Source organism: Pseudophryne corroboree, chromosome 5, assembly GCF_028390025.1.
Source record: "Pseudophryne corroboree isolate aPseCor3 chromosome 5, aPseCor3.hap2, whole genome shotgun sequence".
Taxonomy (NCBI): Eukaryota; Metazoa; Chordata; class Amphibia; order Anura; family Myobatrachidae; genus Pseudophryne; species Pseudophryne corroboree.
The window spans coordinates 2,412,511-2,428,423 of NC_086448.1; the positions used below are offsets into that span (position 1 = coordinate 2,412,511).

The 15,913-nt window shown below is 52.0% G+C and overlaps 1 protein-coding gene across 1 annotated transcript in view; it reads right to left on the minus strand.

Annotated features, from left to right (window-relative positions):
- The window catches only part of SLC39A4 (solute carrier family 39 member 4), a 121,984-nt gene that overhangs the window by 86,240 nt on the left and 19,831 nt on the right, over positions 1-15,913 (minus strand). The window contains exon 2 of the mRNA XM_063921053.1: positions 617-859. Coding sequence (XP_063777123.1) covers positions 617-859 — 243 coding nt within the window. The remainder of the gene's footprint in view (positions 1-616; positions 860-15,913) is intronic.

Sequence of the window (15,913 nt, forward strand, 5' to 3'; positions counted from 1 at the left end):
AGTGTGTGGCATAATGTATAACTGGCATTGCAATGTGTGGCATAATGTGTCACAGGTGTTACGGTGTGTGGTATAATGTGTCACAGGCATTACGGTGTGTGGCATAATGTGTCGGGGGCATTACAGTGTGTGCATATTGTGTAATGGGCATTATTGTGTGTGGCATAATGTCTAACGGCCATTGCAGTATGTGGCATAATGTATACTGTGCATTACTATAAGAAGGTATAATGACAAATAATGTAAGGGGCATGAATCAGGATTATTTTTTTCCTGTGGTGGCCAACGTCTGGGCGTGCAGGTTGCAAAACTGGGGTATAAGGTAGTCTTTTCCTGCAATGCCACGCCCCTTTATGCAAAGCCACACCCATTTCAGCTAGTGCACACGCCCTTATTTGCTTCGGCATGCGCTGATTCATCGCTTTACTAGTGGCAGTTATGGGGGTGGGGGACCGCCAGCGAATGTTTTGGCTTGGGGGAGAAAAATTTCTAGTTACGCCACTGCTCCCACCATGTGGCTTATCTCATGTCTACCTTTCCATCCACTCTCCTTCCTGATAGACCAGCAGCCAAAGGCAGTTATCAAGGTAAAACTCAGTGGGGACATTCCACTTACCTGATCATGGGCTTTATAATTAGGTAGTATTGTCGCTATTATGTGTAGCGTAGCCTCCACCGCCTCTTGCTTGTTGTCCAGAGTGTTAGTAGGCCATTTTCCTTCCTTGAGGGCAGTGCAGACACTGGCAGGGTCTGCAATATAATTCAGCAATCCTCCGGATACCGTAGCAAAGTCCTGGGCGTCCAGCTGGAACTCTGAGGATTGGTTCACTACAGTGAACAGGTCCTTTGGTGTCAGACACTGTATAGAGAGATGCAGCACTTAGAAATGGAAGCTATGAGCAAACTAAATGACCAATGGTCCAATAAAGTCTTATTTTACCTGCTCCTTCTCTGGTGGGTGGTATCTTTATAGATCAAAAGAAAACCCTAAATGATCTGTAGGTGCTGGGAAGTAATTAGAGCTTGTGAATTAACCTATAACTACATACCAGCTCTGAGAACACCATAATATTGTATATCGTGTCAGTCTAAATAAGTGTATTCTCTCATTTTTCTCTCTATGTTCCAGAGTATATTTTGTTTCCTCTTTGAGATATTGATATAGCATGATATCTTTTATATTCCGTCTGATATGTGGTGCACTCTGCTGTCGTTAAGAAAAGAGGCGTTCTCCACGCTCCGCTGTTAAAGGCCCAGGTAAACTAATTGCAATATATGCAACATACTTATCACCCTCTCCTGGTTACCCACTGCCTATCCCTGTCACCCACTGCCTATCCCTGTCACCCACCTCCTATCCCTGTCATCCACTGCCTGTTCCTATCACCCACTGCCTGTCCCTATCACCCACTGCCTATCCCTGTCACCCACTGCCTGTCCCTATCACCCACTGCCTATCCCTGTCATCCACTGCCTGTCACTGTCACCCACTGCCTATCCCTGTCACCCACTGCCTATCCCTGTCACCCAATGCCTGTCCCTATCATCCACTGCCTATCCCTGTCACCCACTGCCTGTCCCTATCACCCACTGCCTGTCCCTATTACCCACTGCCTATCCCTGTCACCCACTGCCTATCCCTGTCACCCACTGCCTGTCCCTATCACCCACTGCCTATCCCTGTCACCCACTGCCTGTCCCTATCACCCACTGCCTATCCCTGTCACCCACTGCCTATCCCTATCACCCACTGCCTATCCCTGTCACCCACTGCCTATCCCTGTCATCCACTGCCTGTCACTGTCACCCACTGCCTATCCCTGTCACCCACTGCCTGTCCCTATCACCCACTGCTTATCCCTGTCACCCACTGCCTGTCCCTATCCCCCACTGCCTATCCCTGTCATCCACTGCCTGTCACTGTCACCCACTGCCTATCCCTGTCACCCACCAGATGCCCAGAGACTGGTCCAGACTCCCACAGACTGGCCCAGACTCCCACAGACTGGTCCAGACTCCCACAGACTGGTCCAGACTCCCACAGACTCATCCAGACTCCCAGAGACCTGTCCAGACTAACAGATACCCATCCAGATGCAGAGAGCCCACTCCACACTCCCAGAGACCCCTCCAGACTAACAGAGTCCTGACCAGACTAACAGAGCACCCTCCAGACTCCCAGAGACCCGTACAGATGCCCAGAGATCCCTCCAGACTCCCAGAGATCCCTCCAGACTCCCAGAGAACCCACCAGACTCCCAGAGATAGGTCCAGACTCCCAGAGACAGGTCCAGACTCCCAGAGACTCATCCAGACTCCCAGGGACACGTCCAGATTGACAGAGACATGTCCAGACTGACAGAGACCTGTCCAGACTAACAGAGCACCCTCCAGACTCCCAGAGACCCCTCCAGACTAACAGAGACCCGTCCAGAATAACAGAGCACCCTCCAGACTCTCAGAGACCCCTCTAGACTAACAGAGACCCGTCCAGAATAACAGAGCACCCTCCAGACTCCCAGAGACCCCTACAGATGCCCAGAGACCCGTCCAGACTCGCAGAGACCCATCCAGACTCCCAGAGACCCCTCTAGACTAACAGAGACCCGTCCAGAATAACAGAGCACCCTTTAGACTCCCAGAGACTCATCCAGACTAACAGAGACCTGTCCAGTCTAACAGAGCATCCTACAGACTCACAGAGACCCGTCCAGATGCCCAGGGACCCATCTAGACTCCCAGAGATCCGTCCAGATGCACAATGACCCCTCCAGACTCCCAGAGACCTGTCCAGACTAACAGATCACCCTCCAGACTCACAGAGACCCTTCCAGACTCCCAGAGACTCCTCCAGACTCCCAGAGACTGGTCCAAACTCCCAGAGAACACACCAGTTACCCAGAGACTGGTCCAGACTCCCACAGACTGGTCCAGACTCCCACAGACTGGTCCAGACTCCAAGAGACCCATCTAGACTAACAGATACCCGTCCAGATTTACAGAGCACACTTCACACTCCCAGAGACCCCTCCAGACTAACAGAATCCTGACCAGATTAACAGAGCACCCTCCAGACTCACAGAGACCCTTCCAGACTCCCAGAGACTCCTCCAGACTCCCAGAGACTGGTCTAAACTCCCAGAGAACACACCAGTTACCCAGAGACTGGTCCAGACTCCCACAGACTGGTCCAGACTCCCACAGACTGGTCCAGACTCCCAGAGACCCATCTAGACTAACAGATACCCGTCCAGATTTACAGAGCACACTTCACACTCCCAGAGACCCATCCAAACTAACAGAGACCTGTCCAGTCTAACAGAGCATCCTACAGACTCACAGAGACCCGTCCAGATGCCCAGGGACCCATCTAGACTCCCAGAGATCCGTCCAGATGCACAATGACCCCTCCAGACTCCCAGAGACCTGTCCAGACTAACAGATCACCCTCCAGACTCACAGAGACCCTTCCAGACTCCCAGAGACTCCTCCAGACTCCCAGAGACTGGTCCAAACTCCCAGAGAACACACCAGTTACCCAGAGACTGGTCCAGACTCCCACAGACTGGTCCAGACTCCCACAGACTGGTCCAGACTCCCAGAGACCCCTCCAGACTAACAGATACCCGTCCAGATTTACAGAGCACACTTCACACTCCCAGAGACCCCTCCAGACTAACAGAATCCTGACCAGATTAACAGAGCACCTGTCACGATCCGGGTATCTGGACGCCATTACTTACCCTTCAGATGCCTCCTAAGGCTGGCTCAGCGTTCCAGGACCGGATCCCGCTGTTCCTGAGTTTCCACATGCAGAATGTCAGAGTGGTGATTTCATCAGCCGCGGCCTCCGCTGTGCCCGCGTGGTTAAATGTGCGCTTGTCAGTCTGGCGTCTCCTGTCTCCTGTGGCCGGCGTCGCCATTACTGTTTCAATTCTCACATGGATTACAAACCAAACTTCCCTCCAAGTGTCTGCATGGGCGCAGCCATCTTGGATTTTGTTATCTGATCATTTCCACCAATCTGCTGTCTGTATTGTTGATTTGCATAATTGCCTAGCCAACCCCTTCCTTGCTGCAGGTATAAGTAAGCTGTGCCTGAGCAAGGAAGGCGTCAGTGCTTTGGTTGTCTAACCTAGTTCCAGTTTGTCTCTCTCCTGTGGTTGTCTTCCAGGTTCCAGCTCCTGTCTCCAGACTTCTGCTATAGAGACCCGCACCAGCATTCCATCTGCGGTGTAGCCTGACTCTCCGATCCATTCTGGACTCACCTGTTTCCAGTTACAACAATCACCTGCTTCCAGCCCAGCTTCCAGCAGTGTACAGCTTCTCTTAAAGGGCCGGTGTCCTTTCTGCAGTTTACCACTCTCCACCGGTATTATTATTTCACCGCTCTCAAACTCCAAACTTCATTATTATTTCATCGCTCTCAAGTTCGTTTATTATTTAACTGGTTCCAGCCAGTATCCACTCCGTACCAACAACAGTCTGGTTCCAGCCAGTATCCACAGCAGCCATTTTATCTTCAGCAGCCCAGCCTTTCCTGGAACACCAGCTGGTACGATCCTGGGTTCTCTCCATTGCTACAGTCAGGCCTGGTAAGGACTTTCCAACTAGAAGATTATAAGAACTGTCTCACACTACCAGTGCCTGTGGCCCTTGCCACCCTGTAGTACCCAGGAATTGTATTTATCCTCTGTTGACTTTTATGTTTCCTTTACTGCTGCTGTGTTACGGAGTTTGTCATAATAAACATCATTGACTTTTATCCTGGTTGTCGTGGTCACGCCTTCGGGCAGTTATTCTACATGTTACTTACATGTCTAGGGGTCTGATACAACCTCCCAGGTTCCGTTACATCTCAGCCCCTACAACTGAGGCTGCCTCCCGTCAGCTCAGGCCCTCAGTTGTGACAGTAAGCACTGACCTAATGAATCCAGCCGGAGACCAGGATCAAGCGGCCAGGCCGATGCAAGAACTGGCAGCCCGACTTGAACATCAGGAGGCTGCACAGGGCCACATCATCCGCTGTCTCCAGGATCTCTCTACACGGCTGGATGGGATTCAAACGACCCTCCGTGGACCTGGCAAGTCCGGTGCGTCCACTACAGTGACACCAGCTGTAACCCCACCCACCTTACCCATTTCCAGTCCACATCTTCATCTTCCAACGCCAGCAAAATTTGATGGATCTCCAAGGTTCTGCAGGGGATTTCTCAATCAATGTGAAATCCACTTTGAGCTTCTACCTGGCAATTTCTTCAGTGACCGTACCAAAATTGCCTATATCATCTCCCTTCTCAGTGGCTCAGCCCTTGACTGGGCATCACCTTTATGGGAGAAGTCTGGTCCTCTGCTATCCTCCTATACTGACTTTGTAGCTACATTCAGGCGCATCTTCGACGAGCCAGGCCGGATAACATCTGCTTCATCTGAGATTCTCCGTTTACGCCAGGGAACACGTACTGTGGGACAGTATCTTATACAGTTTAAAATCCTGGCATCCGAACTGGCATGGAACGACGAGGCCCTGTATGCTGCATTCTGGCATGGCTTATCAGAACGCATCAAGGATGAGTTAGCTACCAGAGACTTGCCCTCTAAGTTGGATGAGCTAATTTCTCTTTGCACGAAGGTTGATCTACGTTTCAGAGAGAGAGCAACCGAGCGAGGAAGATCATCTACTCCTAAATCTTCTGCTCCTCCTCCTCGTCAACCATCTCCATCCAAGGATGAGCCTATGCAAATTAGTCGTTCCCGTCTATCTCCCGCTGAGCGCCGAAGACGTCTCTCTGAGTCTCTCTGTCTCTACTGTGCAGCTCCGTCGCACACTATCAATGCCTGTCCCAAACGTCCGGGAAACTCCAGATCCTAGCTCGCCAAGGAGAGGGCCGGCTAGGAGTAATGATCTCCTCTCCATCTCCTCATGACTGTAACCTCCCAGTGTCGCTCCAAATTGCTCAACGTTACAGGAACGTCATTGCCCTCCTTGATTCCGGAGCAGCTGGGAATTTCATAACCGAAGCTTATGTTAAACGGTGGTCCCTACCCACCGAGAGACTGTCCTCGTCCATCTCTTTGACTGCCGTGGATGGCAGCAAGATTTTTGACGCAGTCATTTCCTTAAGGACTCTTCCAGTTCGTCTGAGAGTGGGAGTTCTTCATTCTGAGTATATTTCTTTTTTAGTGATTCCAAGAGCCACACATCCAGTGGTTTTAGGCCTTCCATGGCTCCGTCTCCACAACCCATCAATTGACTGGACGACTACGCAAATACTGGCATGGGGTCCCTCCTGTGCTGAGACTTGTTTAGCCAAAGTTCTTCCTGTTTGTTCTTCCTTCCCCAGGTCATCTGATGTTCCGCTTCCTCCATATCAAGACTTCACGGGCGTGTTCAGTAAAGCCTCTGCTGATATCCTTCCTCCTCATAGAGAATGGGACTGCCCAATCGACCTCATTCCAGGGAAGGTTCCACCGCGAGGCCGAACTTATCCGTTGTCTCTGCCTGAGACACACTCCATGGAAGAGTACATCAAAGAGAACCTGGCGAAGGGTTTCATCCGACCATCTTCTTCTCCAGCCGGCGCAGACTTCTTCTTCGTTAAGAAGAAAGACGGTGGTCTGCGTCCGTGCATCGACTACAGAGGTCTGAACGACATTACCGTCAAGAACCGATACCCTTTACCCCTGATTACCGAGCTCTTTGATAGAGTTAGTGGTGCAACTATTTTCACAAAGCTGGACTTGAGGGGTGCCTACAATCTCATCCGAATCCGTGAGGGTGACGAGTGGAAGACCGCCTTTAACACCCGTGACGGACATTATGAGTACCTCGTCATGCCCTTCGGATTGAGCAACGCTCCAGCAGTCTTCCAGCACTTCGTGAATTAGATTTTCAGGGACATCTTGTACCGCCATGTCGTGGTTTATCTAGACGACATCCTCATCTTTGCTAATAATCTCGAAGATCATCGTTTCTGGGTAAAAGAGGTTCTTTCCCGTCTCCGTGTCAATCACCTCTATTGTAAATTGGAGAAGTGTGTGTTTGAAGTTAAAACCATTCCGTTTCTAGGTTACATTGTGTCCGGTTCCGGACTAGAGATGGATCCTGAGAAACTCCAAGCAATCCAGAATTGGCCTATACCCTTAAGCCTCAAAGGGGTCCAGAGGTTCTTAGGGTTCGCCAATTATTATAGAAAATTTATACAAGACTTTTCCACCATTGTGGCGCCTATCACTGCATTAACCAAGAAAGGTGCTAATCCGTCCAAGTGGTCCGAGGAAGCTACACAAGCCTTTCACCTTCTGAAGCAACGGTTCATCTCTGCACCAGTTCTGAAACAGCCCGACACCGACTCTCCTTTTATCTTAGAGGTAGATGCCTCCTCCGTTGGAGTAGGAGCAGTGTTATCCCAGAGGGCCAAAGATGGACATCTACATCCTTGCAGTTTCTTCTCCCGGAAGTTCTCCCCAGCTGAGCGCAACTATGCCATTGGCGATCAGGAGTTGCTAGCCATCATGCTCGCTCTGGAGGAGTGGAGACACCTGTTGGAGGGAGCTTCCCACTCAATCAACATACTTACCGACCACAAAAATCTTTTATATCTCAAAGGCGCACAATGTCTGAATCCTCGTCAGGCCAGATGGGCACTTTTCTTCTCTAGGTTTGACTTTAAACTCCAGTTCTGTCCGGGTTCTCAGAATCGTAAGGCCGATGCCCTTTCCCGCTCATGGGAGCAAGAAAATGAGTCCGAGTCTGCAGACAAGCATCCTATTATTAATCCGTTGGCATTCTCCACGGTAGGGATGGACTCTACGCCTCCACCAGGGAAAAGTTTTGTTAAGCCAGTTCTAAGGAAGAAGCTCATGCATTGGGCCCATGCTTCCCGTTTTGCTGGACATACAGGCATTCAGAAAACCCTTGAATTTATTTCTAGGTCCTACTGGTGGCCAACTCTGAAGAAGGACGTTATGGAATTTATTGCCTCCTGCCCAAAGTGTGCCCAACACAAAGTCTCCCGCCAGTCGCCTGCGGGGCAACTGGTTCCATTATCTGTTCCCCGTCGACCTTGGACCCATTTGTCGATGGACTTTGTTTCCGATCTACCTATCTGCAACAAGTTTAATACCATCTGGGTGGTAGTTGACCGGTTCACCAGGATGGCACATTTCATCCCTCTCACCGGTCTTCCGTCAGCTTCCAAGTTGGCTCAAGTGTTTATACAAGAGATCTTCCGACTTCACGGTCTTCCTGAAGAGATCATCTCGGATCGTGGAGTACAATTTGTAGCCAAATTTTGGCGAAGTTTGTGTCAAGCCCTCCAAGTCAAGTTAAAGTTTTCCACGGCTTACCATCCTCAGACCAATGGTCAAACCGAGAGGGTGAATCAGGACTTGGAGGCCTTCCTCCGTATATATGTGTCTTCCTCTCAAGATGACTGGGTTCAACTCCTTCCTTGGGCCGAGTTCAGCCACAACAATCAATACCATTCCTCATCTTCTTCTACACCATTCTTCATTAATTATGGATTCCACCCTAAAGTCCCAGAATTCCAATCGCTTCCCGCAACTTCTGTTCCAGCAGTGGATGTCACCTTGCGTCAGTTTTCAAATAACTGGAGGAACGTCCGCGCAGCCCTGCTTAAAGCCTCATTCAGGTATAAGAAGTTTGCCGATAGGAAGCGTAGAGCGGTTCCTGCTCTCAAGGTGGGTGATCGTGTGTGGCTGTCCACGAAGAATTTGAGGTTGAGAGTTCCCAGCATGAAATTTGCACCTTGCTACATCGGACCCTTCAAGATTGAACAAGTCATCAATCCTGTTGCCTACAGGTTACAGTTACCATCCTTCTTGAAAATACCCAGGACATTTCATGTTTCTTTGTTGAAACCGCTGATCCTGAATCGGTTTCATTCCGCACTTCCTCCAGCTCCCAAAGTTCAGACTCAACGGGGAGTCGAGTACGAGGTGGCCAAGATTTTGGACTCACGTTTCCGTTACGGTCAGTTACAATACCTCATTGACTGGAAGGGCTATGGTCCTGAAGAACGCTCTTGGACCAATGCCTCAGACGTCCATGCTCCTGCCTTGGTCCGAAATTTCCACGCAAAGTTTCCTTTAAAGCCTAAGAAGTGTCCTGGGGCCACTCCTAAAGGGGGGGGGTGCTGTCACGATCCGGGTATCTGGACGCCATTACTTACCCTTCAGATGCCTCCTAAGGCTGGCTCAGCGTTCCAGGACCGGATCTCGCTGTTCCTGAGTTTCCACATGCAGAATGTCAGAGTGGTGATTTCATCAGCCGCGGCCTCCGCTGTGCCCGCGTGGTTAAATGTGCGCTTGTCAGTCTGGCGTCTCCTGTCTCCTGTGGCCGGCATCGCCATTACTGTTTCAATTCTCACATGGATTACAAACCAAACTTCCCTCCAAGTGTCTGCATGGGCGCAGCCATCTTGGATTTTGTCATCTGATCATTTCCACCAATCTGCTGTCTGTATTGTTGATTTGCATAATTGCCTAGCCAACCCCTTCCTTGCTGCAGGTATAAGTAAGCTGTGCCTGAGCAAGGAAGGCGTCAGTGCTTTGGTTGTCTAACCTAGTTCCAGTTTGTCTCTCTCCTGTGGTTGTCTTCCAGGTTCCAGCTCCTGTCTCCAGACTTCTGCTATAGAGACCCGCACCAGCATTCCATCTGCGGTGTAGCCTGACTCTCCGATCCATTCTGGACTCACCTGTTTCCAGTTACAACAATCACCTGCTTCCAGCCCAGCTTCCAGCAGTGTACAGCTTCTCTTAAAGGGCCGGTGTCCTTTCTGCAGTTTACCACTCTCCACCGGTATTATTATTTCACCGCTCTCAAACTCCAAACTTCATTATTATTTCATCGCTCTCAAGTTCGTTTATTATTTAACTGGTTCCAGCCAGTATCCACTCCGTACCAACAACAGTCTGGTTCCAGCCAGTATCCACAGCAGCCGTTTTATCTTCAGCAGCCCAGCCTTTCCTGGAACACCAGCTGGTACGATCCTGGGTTCTCTCCATTGCTACAGTCAGGCCTGGTAAGGACTTTCCAACTAGAAGATTATAAGAACTGTCTCACACTACCAGTGCCTGTGGCCCTTGCCACCCTGTAGTACCCAGGAATTGTATTTATCCTCTGTTGACTTTTATGTTTCCTTTACTGCTGCTGTGTTACGGAGTTTGTCATAATAAACATCATTGACTTTTATCCTGGTTGTCGTGGTCACGCCTTCAGGCAGTTATTCTACATGTTACTTACATGTCTAGGGGTCTGATACAACCTCCCAGGTTCCGTTACATCTCAGCCCCTACAACTGAGGCTGCCTCCCGTCAGCTCAGGCCCTCAGTTGTGACAGCACCCTCCAGACTCACAGAGACCCTTCCAGACTCCCAGAGACTCCTCCAGACTCCCAGAGACTGGTCCAAACTCCCAGAGAACACACCAGTTACCCAGAGACTGGTCCAGACTCCCACAGACTGGTCCAGACTCCCACAGACTGGTCCAGACTCCCAGAGACCCATCTAGACTAACAGATACCCATCCAGATTTACAGAGCACACTTCACACTCCCAGAGACCCCTCCAGACTAACAGAATCCTGACCAGATTAACAGAGCACCCTCCAGACTCCCAGAGACCCGTACAGATGCCCAGAGATCCCTCCAGACTCCCAGAGAACCCACCAGACTCCCAGAGACCCATCCAGACTCCCAGAAACAGGTCCAGACTCCAGGAGACTCATCCAGACTCCCAGGGACATGTCCAGATCAACAGGATCATGTCCAGATTAACAGAGACATGTCCAGACTAACAGAGACCCGTCCAGACTAACAGAGACCCGTCCAGACTAACAGAGCACCCTCCAGACTAACAGATACCCGTCCAGATATACAGAGCACACTTCACACTCCCAGAGACCCCTCCAGACTAACAGAGTCCTGCCCAGATTAACAGAGCATCCTCCAGACTCCCAGAGACCCGTACAGATGCCCAGAGATCCCTCCAGACTCCCAGAGAACCCACCAGACTCCCAGAGAACCCACCAGACTCCCAGAGACCCGTCCAGACTCCCAGAGACAGGTCCAGACTCCAGGAGACTCATCCAGACTCCCAGGGACACGTCCAGATTAACAGAGACCCCTCCAGACTCCCAGAGACCTGTCCAGACTAACAGATCACCCTCCAGACTCACAGAGACCCTTCCAGACTCCCAGAGACTCCTCCAGACTCCCAGAGACCGGTCCAAACTCCCAGAGAACACACCAGTTACCCAGAGACTGGTCCAGACTCCCACAGACTGGTCCAGACACACACAGACTGGTCCAGACTCCCAGAGACCCATCTAGACTAACAGATACCCGTCCAGATTTACAGAGCACACTTCACACTCCCAGAGACCCCTCCAGACTAACAGAATCCTGACCAGATTAACAGAGCACCCTCCAGACTCCCAGAGACCCGTACAGATGCCCAGAGATCCCTCCAGACTCCCAGAGAACCCACCAGACTCCCAGAGACCCATCCAGACTCCCAGAAACAGGTCCAGACTCCAGGAGACTCATCCAGACTCCCAGGGACATGTCCAGATCAACAGGATCATGTCCAGATTAACAGAGACATGTCCAGACTAACAGAGACCCGTCCAGACTAACAGAGACCCGTCCAGACTAACAGAGCACCCTCCAGACTAACAGATACCCGTCCAGATATACAGAGCACACTTCACACTCCCAGAGACCCCTCCAGACTAACAGAGTCCTGCCCAGATTAACAGAGCATCCTCCAGACTCCCAGAGACCCGTACAGATGCCCAGAGATCCCTCCAGACTCCCAGAGAACCCACCAGACTCCCAGAGAACCCACCAGACTCCCAGAGACCCGTCCAGACTCCCAGAGACAGGTCCAGACTCCAGGAGACTCATCCAGACTCCCAGGGACACGTCCAGATTAACAGAGACCCCTCCAGACTCCCAGAGACCTGTCCAGACTAACAGATCACCCTCCAGACTCACAGAGACCCTTCCAGACTCCCAGAGACTCCTCCAGACTCCCAGAGACTGGTCCAAACTCCCAGAGAACACACCAGTTACCCAGAGACTGGTCCAGACTCCCACAGACTGGTCCAGACACACACAGACTGGTCCAGACTCCCAGAGACCCATCTAGACTAACAGATACCCGTCCAGATTTACAGAGCACACTTCACACTCCCAGAGACCCCTCCAGACTAACAGAATCCTGACCAGATTAACAGAGCACCCTCCAGACTCCCAGAGACCCGTACAGATGCCCAGAGATCCCTCCAGACTCCCAGAGAACCCACCAGACTCCCAGATACCCATCCAGACTCCCAGAAACAGGTCCAGACTCCATGAGACTCATCCAGACTCCCAGGGACACGTCCAGATCAACAGGATCATGTCCAGACTAACAGAGACCCGTCCAGACTAACAGAGACCCGTCCAGACTAACAGAGCACCCTCCAGACTAACAGATACCCGTCCAGATATACAGAGCACACTTCACACTCCCAGAGACCCCTCCAGACTAACAGAGTCCTGCCCAGATTAACAGAGCACCCTCCCGACTCCCAGAGACCCGTCCAGACTAACAGAGACCTGTCCAGACTCCCAGAGAACCCACCAGACTCCCAGAGAACCCACCAGACTCCCAGAGACCCGTCCAGACTCCCAGAGACAGGTCCAGACTCCAGGAGACTCATCCAGACTCCCAGGGACACGTCCAGATTAACAGAGACCCATCCAGACTAACAGAGACCCGTCCAGACTAACAGAGCACCCTCCAGACTCCTAGAGACCCATCCAGACTAACAGAGACCCGTCCAGACTAACAGAGCACCCTCCAGACTAACAGATACCCGTCCAGATGTACAGAGCACACTTCACACTCCCAGAGACCCCTCCAGACTAACAGAGTCCTGACCAGATTAACAGAGCACCCTCCAGACTCCCAGAGACCCATACAGACTTCCAGAGACCCCTCCAGACTAACAGAGACCCGTCCAGAATAACAGAGCACCCTCCAGACTCCCAGAGACCCCTACAGATGCCCAGAGACCCGTCCAGACTCCCAGAGACCCATCCAGACTCCCAGAGACCCCTCCAGACTAACAGAGACCCGTCCAGACTAACAGCACACCCTTTAGACTCCCAGAGACCCATCCAGACTAACAGAGACCTGTCCAGTCTAACAGAGCATCCTACAGACTCACAGAGATACCCGTCCAGATGCCCAGGGACCCATCTAGACTCCCAGAGATCCGTCCAGATGCACAATGACCCCTCCAGACTCCCAGAGACCTGTCCAGACTAACAGATCACCCTCCAGACTCACAGAGACCCTTCCAGACCCCCAGAGACTCCTCCAGACTCCCAGAGACTGGTCCAAACTCCCAGAGAACACACCAGTTACCCAGAGACTGGGCCAGACTCCCACAGACTGGTCCAGACTCCCACAGACTGGTCCAGACTCCCAGAGACCCATCTAGACTAACAGATACACGTCCAGATTTACAGAGCACACTTCACACTCCCAGAGGCCCCTCCAGACTAACAGAATCCTGACCAGATTAACAGAGCACCCTCCAGACTCCCAGAGACCCGTACAGATGCCCAGAGATCCCTCCAGACTCCCAGAGAACCCACCAGACTCCCAGAGACCCATCCAGACTCCCAGAAACAGGTCCAGACTCCAGGAGACTCATCCAGACTCCCAGGGACACGTCCAGATCAACAGGATCATGTCCAGATTAACAGAGACATGTCCAGACTAACAGAGACCCGTCCAGACTAACAGAGACCCGTCCAGACTAACAGAGCACCCTCCAGACTAACAGATACCCGTCCAGATATACAGAGCACACTTCACACTCCCAGAGACCCCTCCAGACTAACAGAGTCCTGACCAGATTAACAGAGCACCCTCCAGACTCCCAGAGACCCGTACAGACTTCCAGAGACCCCTCCAGACTAACAGAGACCCGTCCAGAATAACAGAGCACCCTCCAGACTCCCAGAGACCCCTACAGATGCCCAGAGACCCGTCCAGACTCCCTGAGACCCATCCAGACTCCCAGAGACCCCTCCAGACTAACAGAGACCCGTCCAGACTAACAGCACACCCTTTAGACTCCCAGAGACCCATCCAGACTAACAGAGACCTGTCCAGTCTAACAGAGCATCCTACAGACTCACAGAGACCCGTCCAGATGCCCAGGGACCCATCTAGACTCCCAGAGATCCGTCCAGATGCACAATGACCCCTCCAGACTCCCAGAGACCTGTCCAGACTAACAGATCACCCTCCAGACTCACAGAGACCCTTCCAGACTCCCAGAGACTCCTCCAGACTCCCAGAGACTGGTCCAAACTCCCAGAGAACACACCAGTTACCCAGAGACTGGTCCAGACTCCCACAGACTGGTCCAGACTCCCACAGACTGGTCCAGACTCCCAGAGACCCATCTAGACTAACAGATACCCGTCCAGATTTACAGAGCACACTTCACACTCCCAGAGGCCCCTCCAGACTAACAGAATCCTGACCAGATTAACAGAGCACCCTCCAGACTCCCAGAGATCCCTCCAGACTCCCAGAGAACCCACCAGACTCCCAGAGACCCATCCAGACTCCCAGAAACAGGTCCAGACTCCAGGAGACTCATCCAGACTCCCAGGGACACGTCCAGATCAACAGGATCATGTCCAGATTAACAGAGACATGTCCAGACTAACAGAGACCCCTCCAGACTAACAGAGTCCTGCCCAGATTAACAGAGCACCCTCCAGACTCCCAGAGACCCGTCCAGACTAACAGAGACCTGTCCAGACTCCCAGAGAACCCACCAGACTCCCAGAGAACCCACCAGACTCCCAGAGACCCGTCCAGACTCCCAGAGACAGGTCCAGACTACAGGAGACTCATCCAGACTCCCAGGGACACGTCCAGATTAACAGAGACCCATCCAGACTAACAGAGACCCGTCCAGACTAACAGAGCACCCTCCAGACTCCCAGAGACCCATCCAGACTAACAGAGACCCGTCCAGACTAACAGAGCACCCTCCAGACTAACAGAGTCCTGCCCAGATTAACAGAGCACCCTCCAGACTCCCAGAGACCCGTCCAGACTAACAGAGACCTGTCCAGACTCCCAGAGAACCCACCAGACTCCCAGAGAACCCACCAGACTCCCAGAGACCCGTCCAGACTCCCAGAGACAGGTCCAGACTACAGGAGACTCATCCAGACTCCCAGGGACACGTCCAGATTAACAGAGACCCATCCAGACTAACAGAGACCCGTCCAGACTCCCAGAGACCCATCCAGACTCCCAGAGACCCCTCCAGACTAACAGAGACCCGTCCAGACTAACAGCACACCCTTTAGACTCCCAGAGACCCATCCAGACTAACAGAGACCTGTCCAGTCTAACAGAGCATCCTACAGACTCACAGAGATACCCGTCCAGATGCCCAGGGACCCATCTAGACTCCCAGAGATCCGTCCAGATGCACAATGACCCCTCCAGACTCCCAGAGACCTGTCCAGACTAACAGATCACCCTCCAGACTCACAGAGACCCTTCCAGACTCCCAGAGACTCCTCCAGACTCCCAGAGACTGGTCCAAACTCCCAGAGAACACACCAGTTACCCAGAGACTGGGCCAGACTCCCACAGACTGGTCCAGACTCCCACAGACTGGTCCAGACTCCCAGAGACCCATCTAGACTAACAGATACACGTCCAGATTTACAGAGCACACTTCACACTCCCAGAGGCCCCTCCAGACTAACAGAATCCTGACCAGATTAACAGAGCACCCTCCAGACTCCCAGAGACCCGTACAGATGCCCAGAGATCCCTCCAGACTCCCAGAGAACCC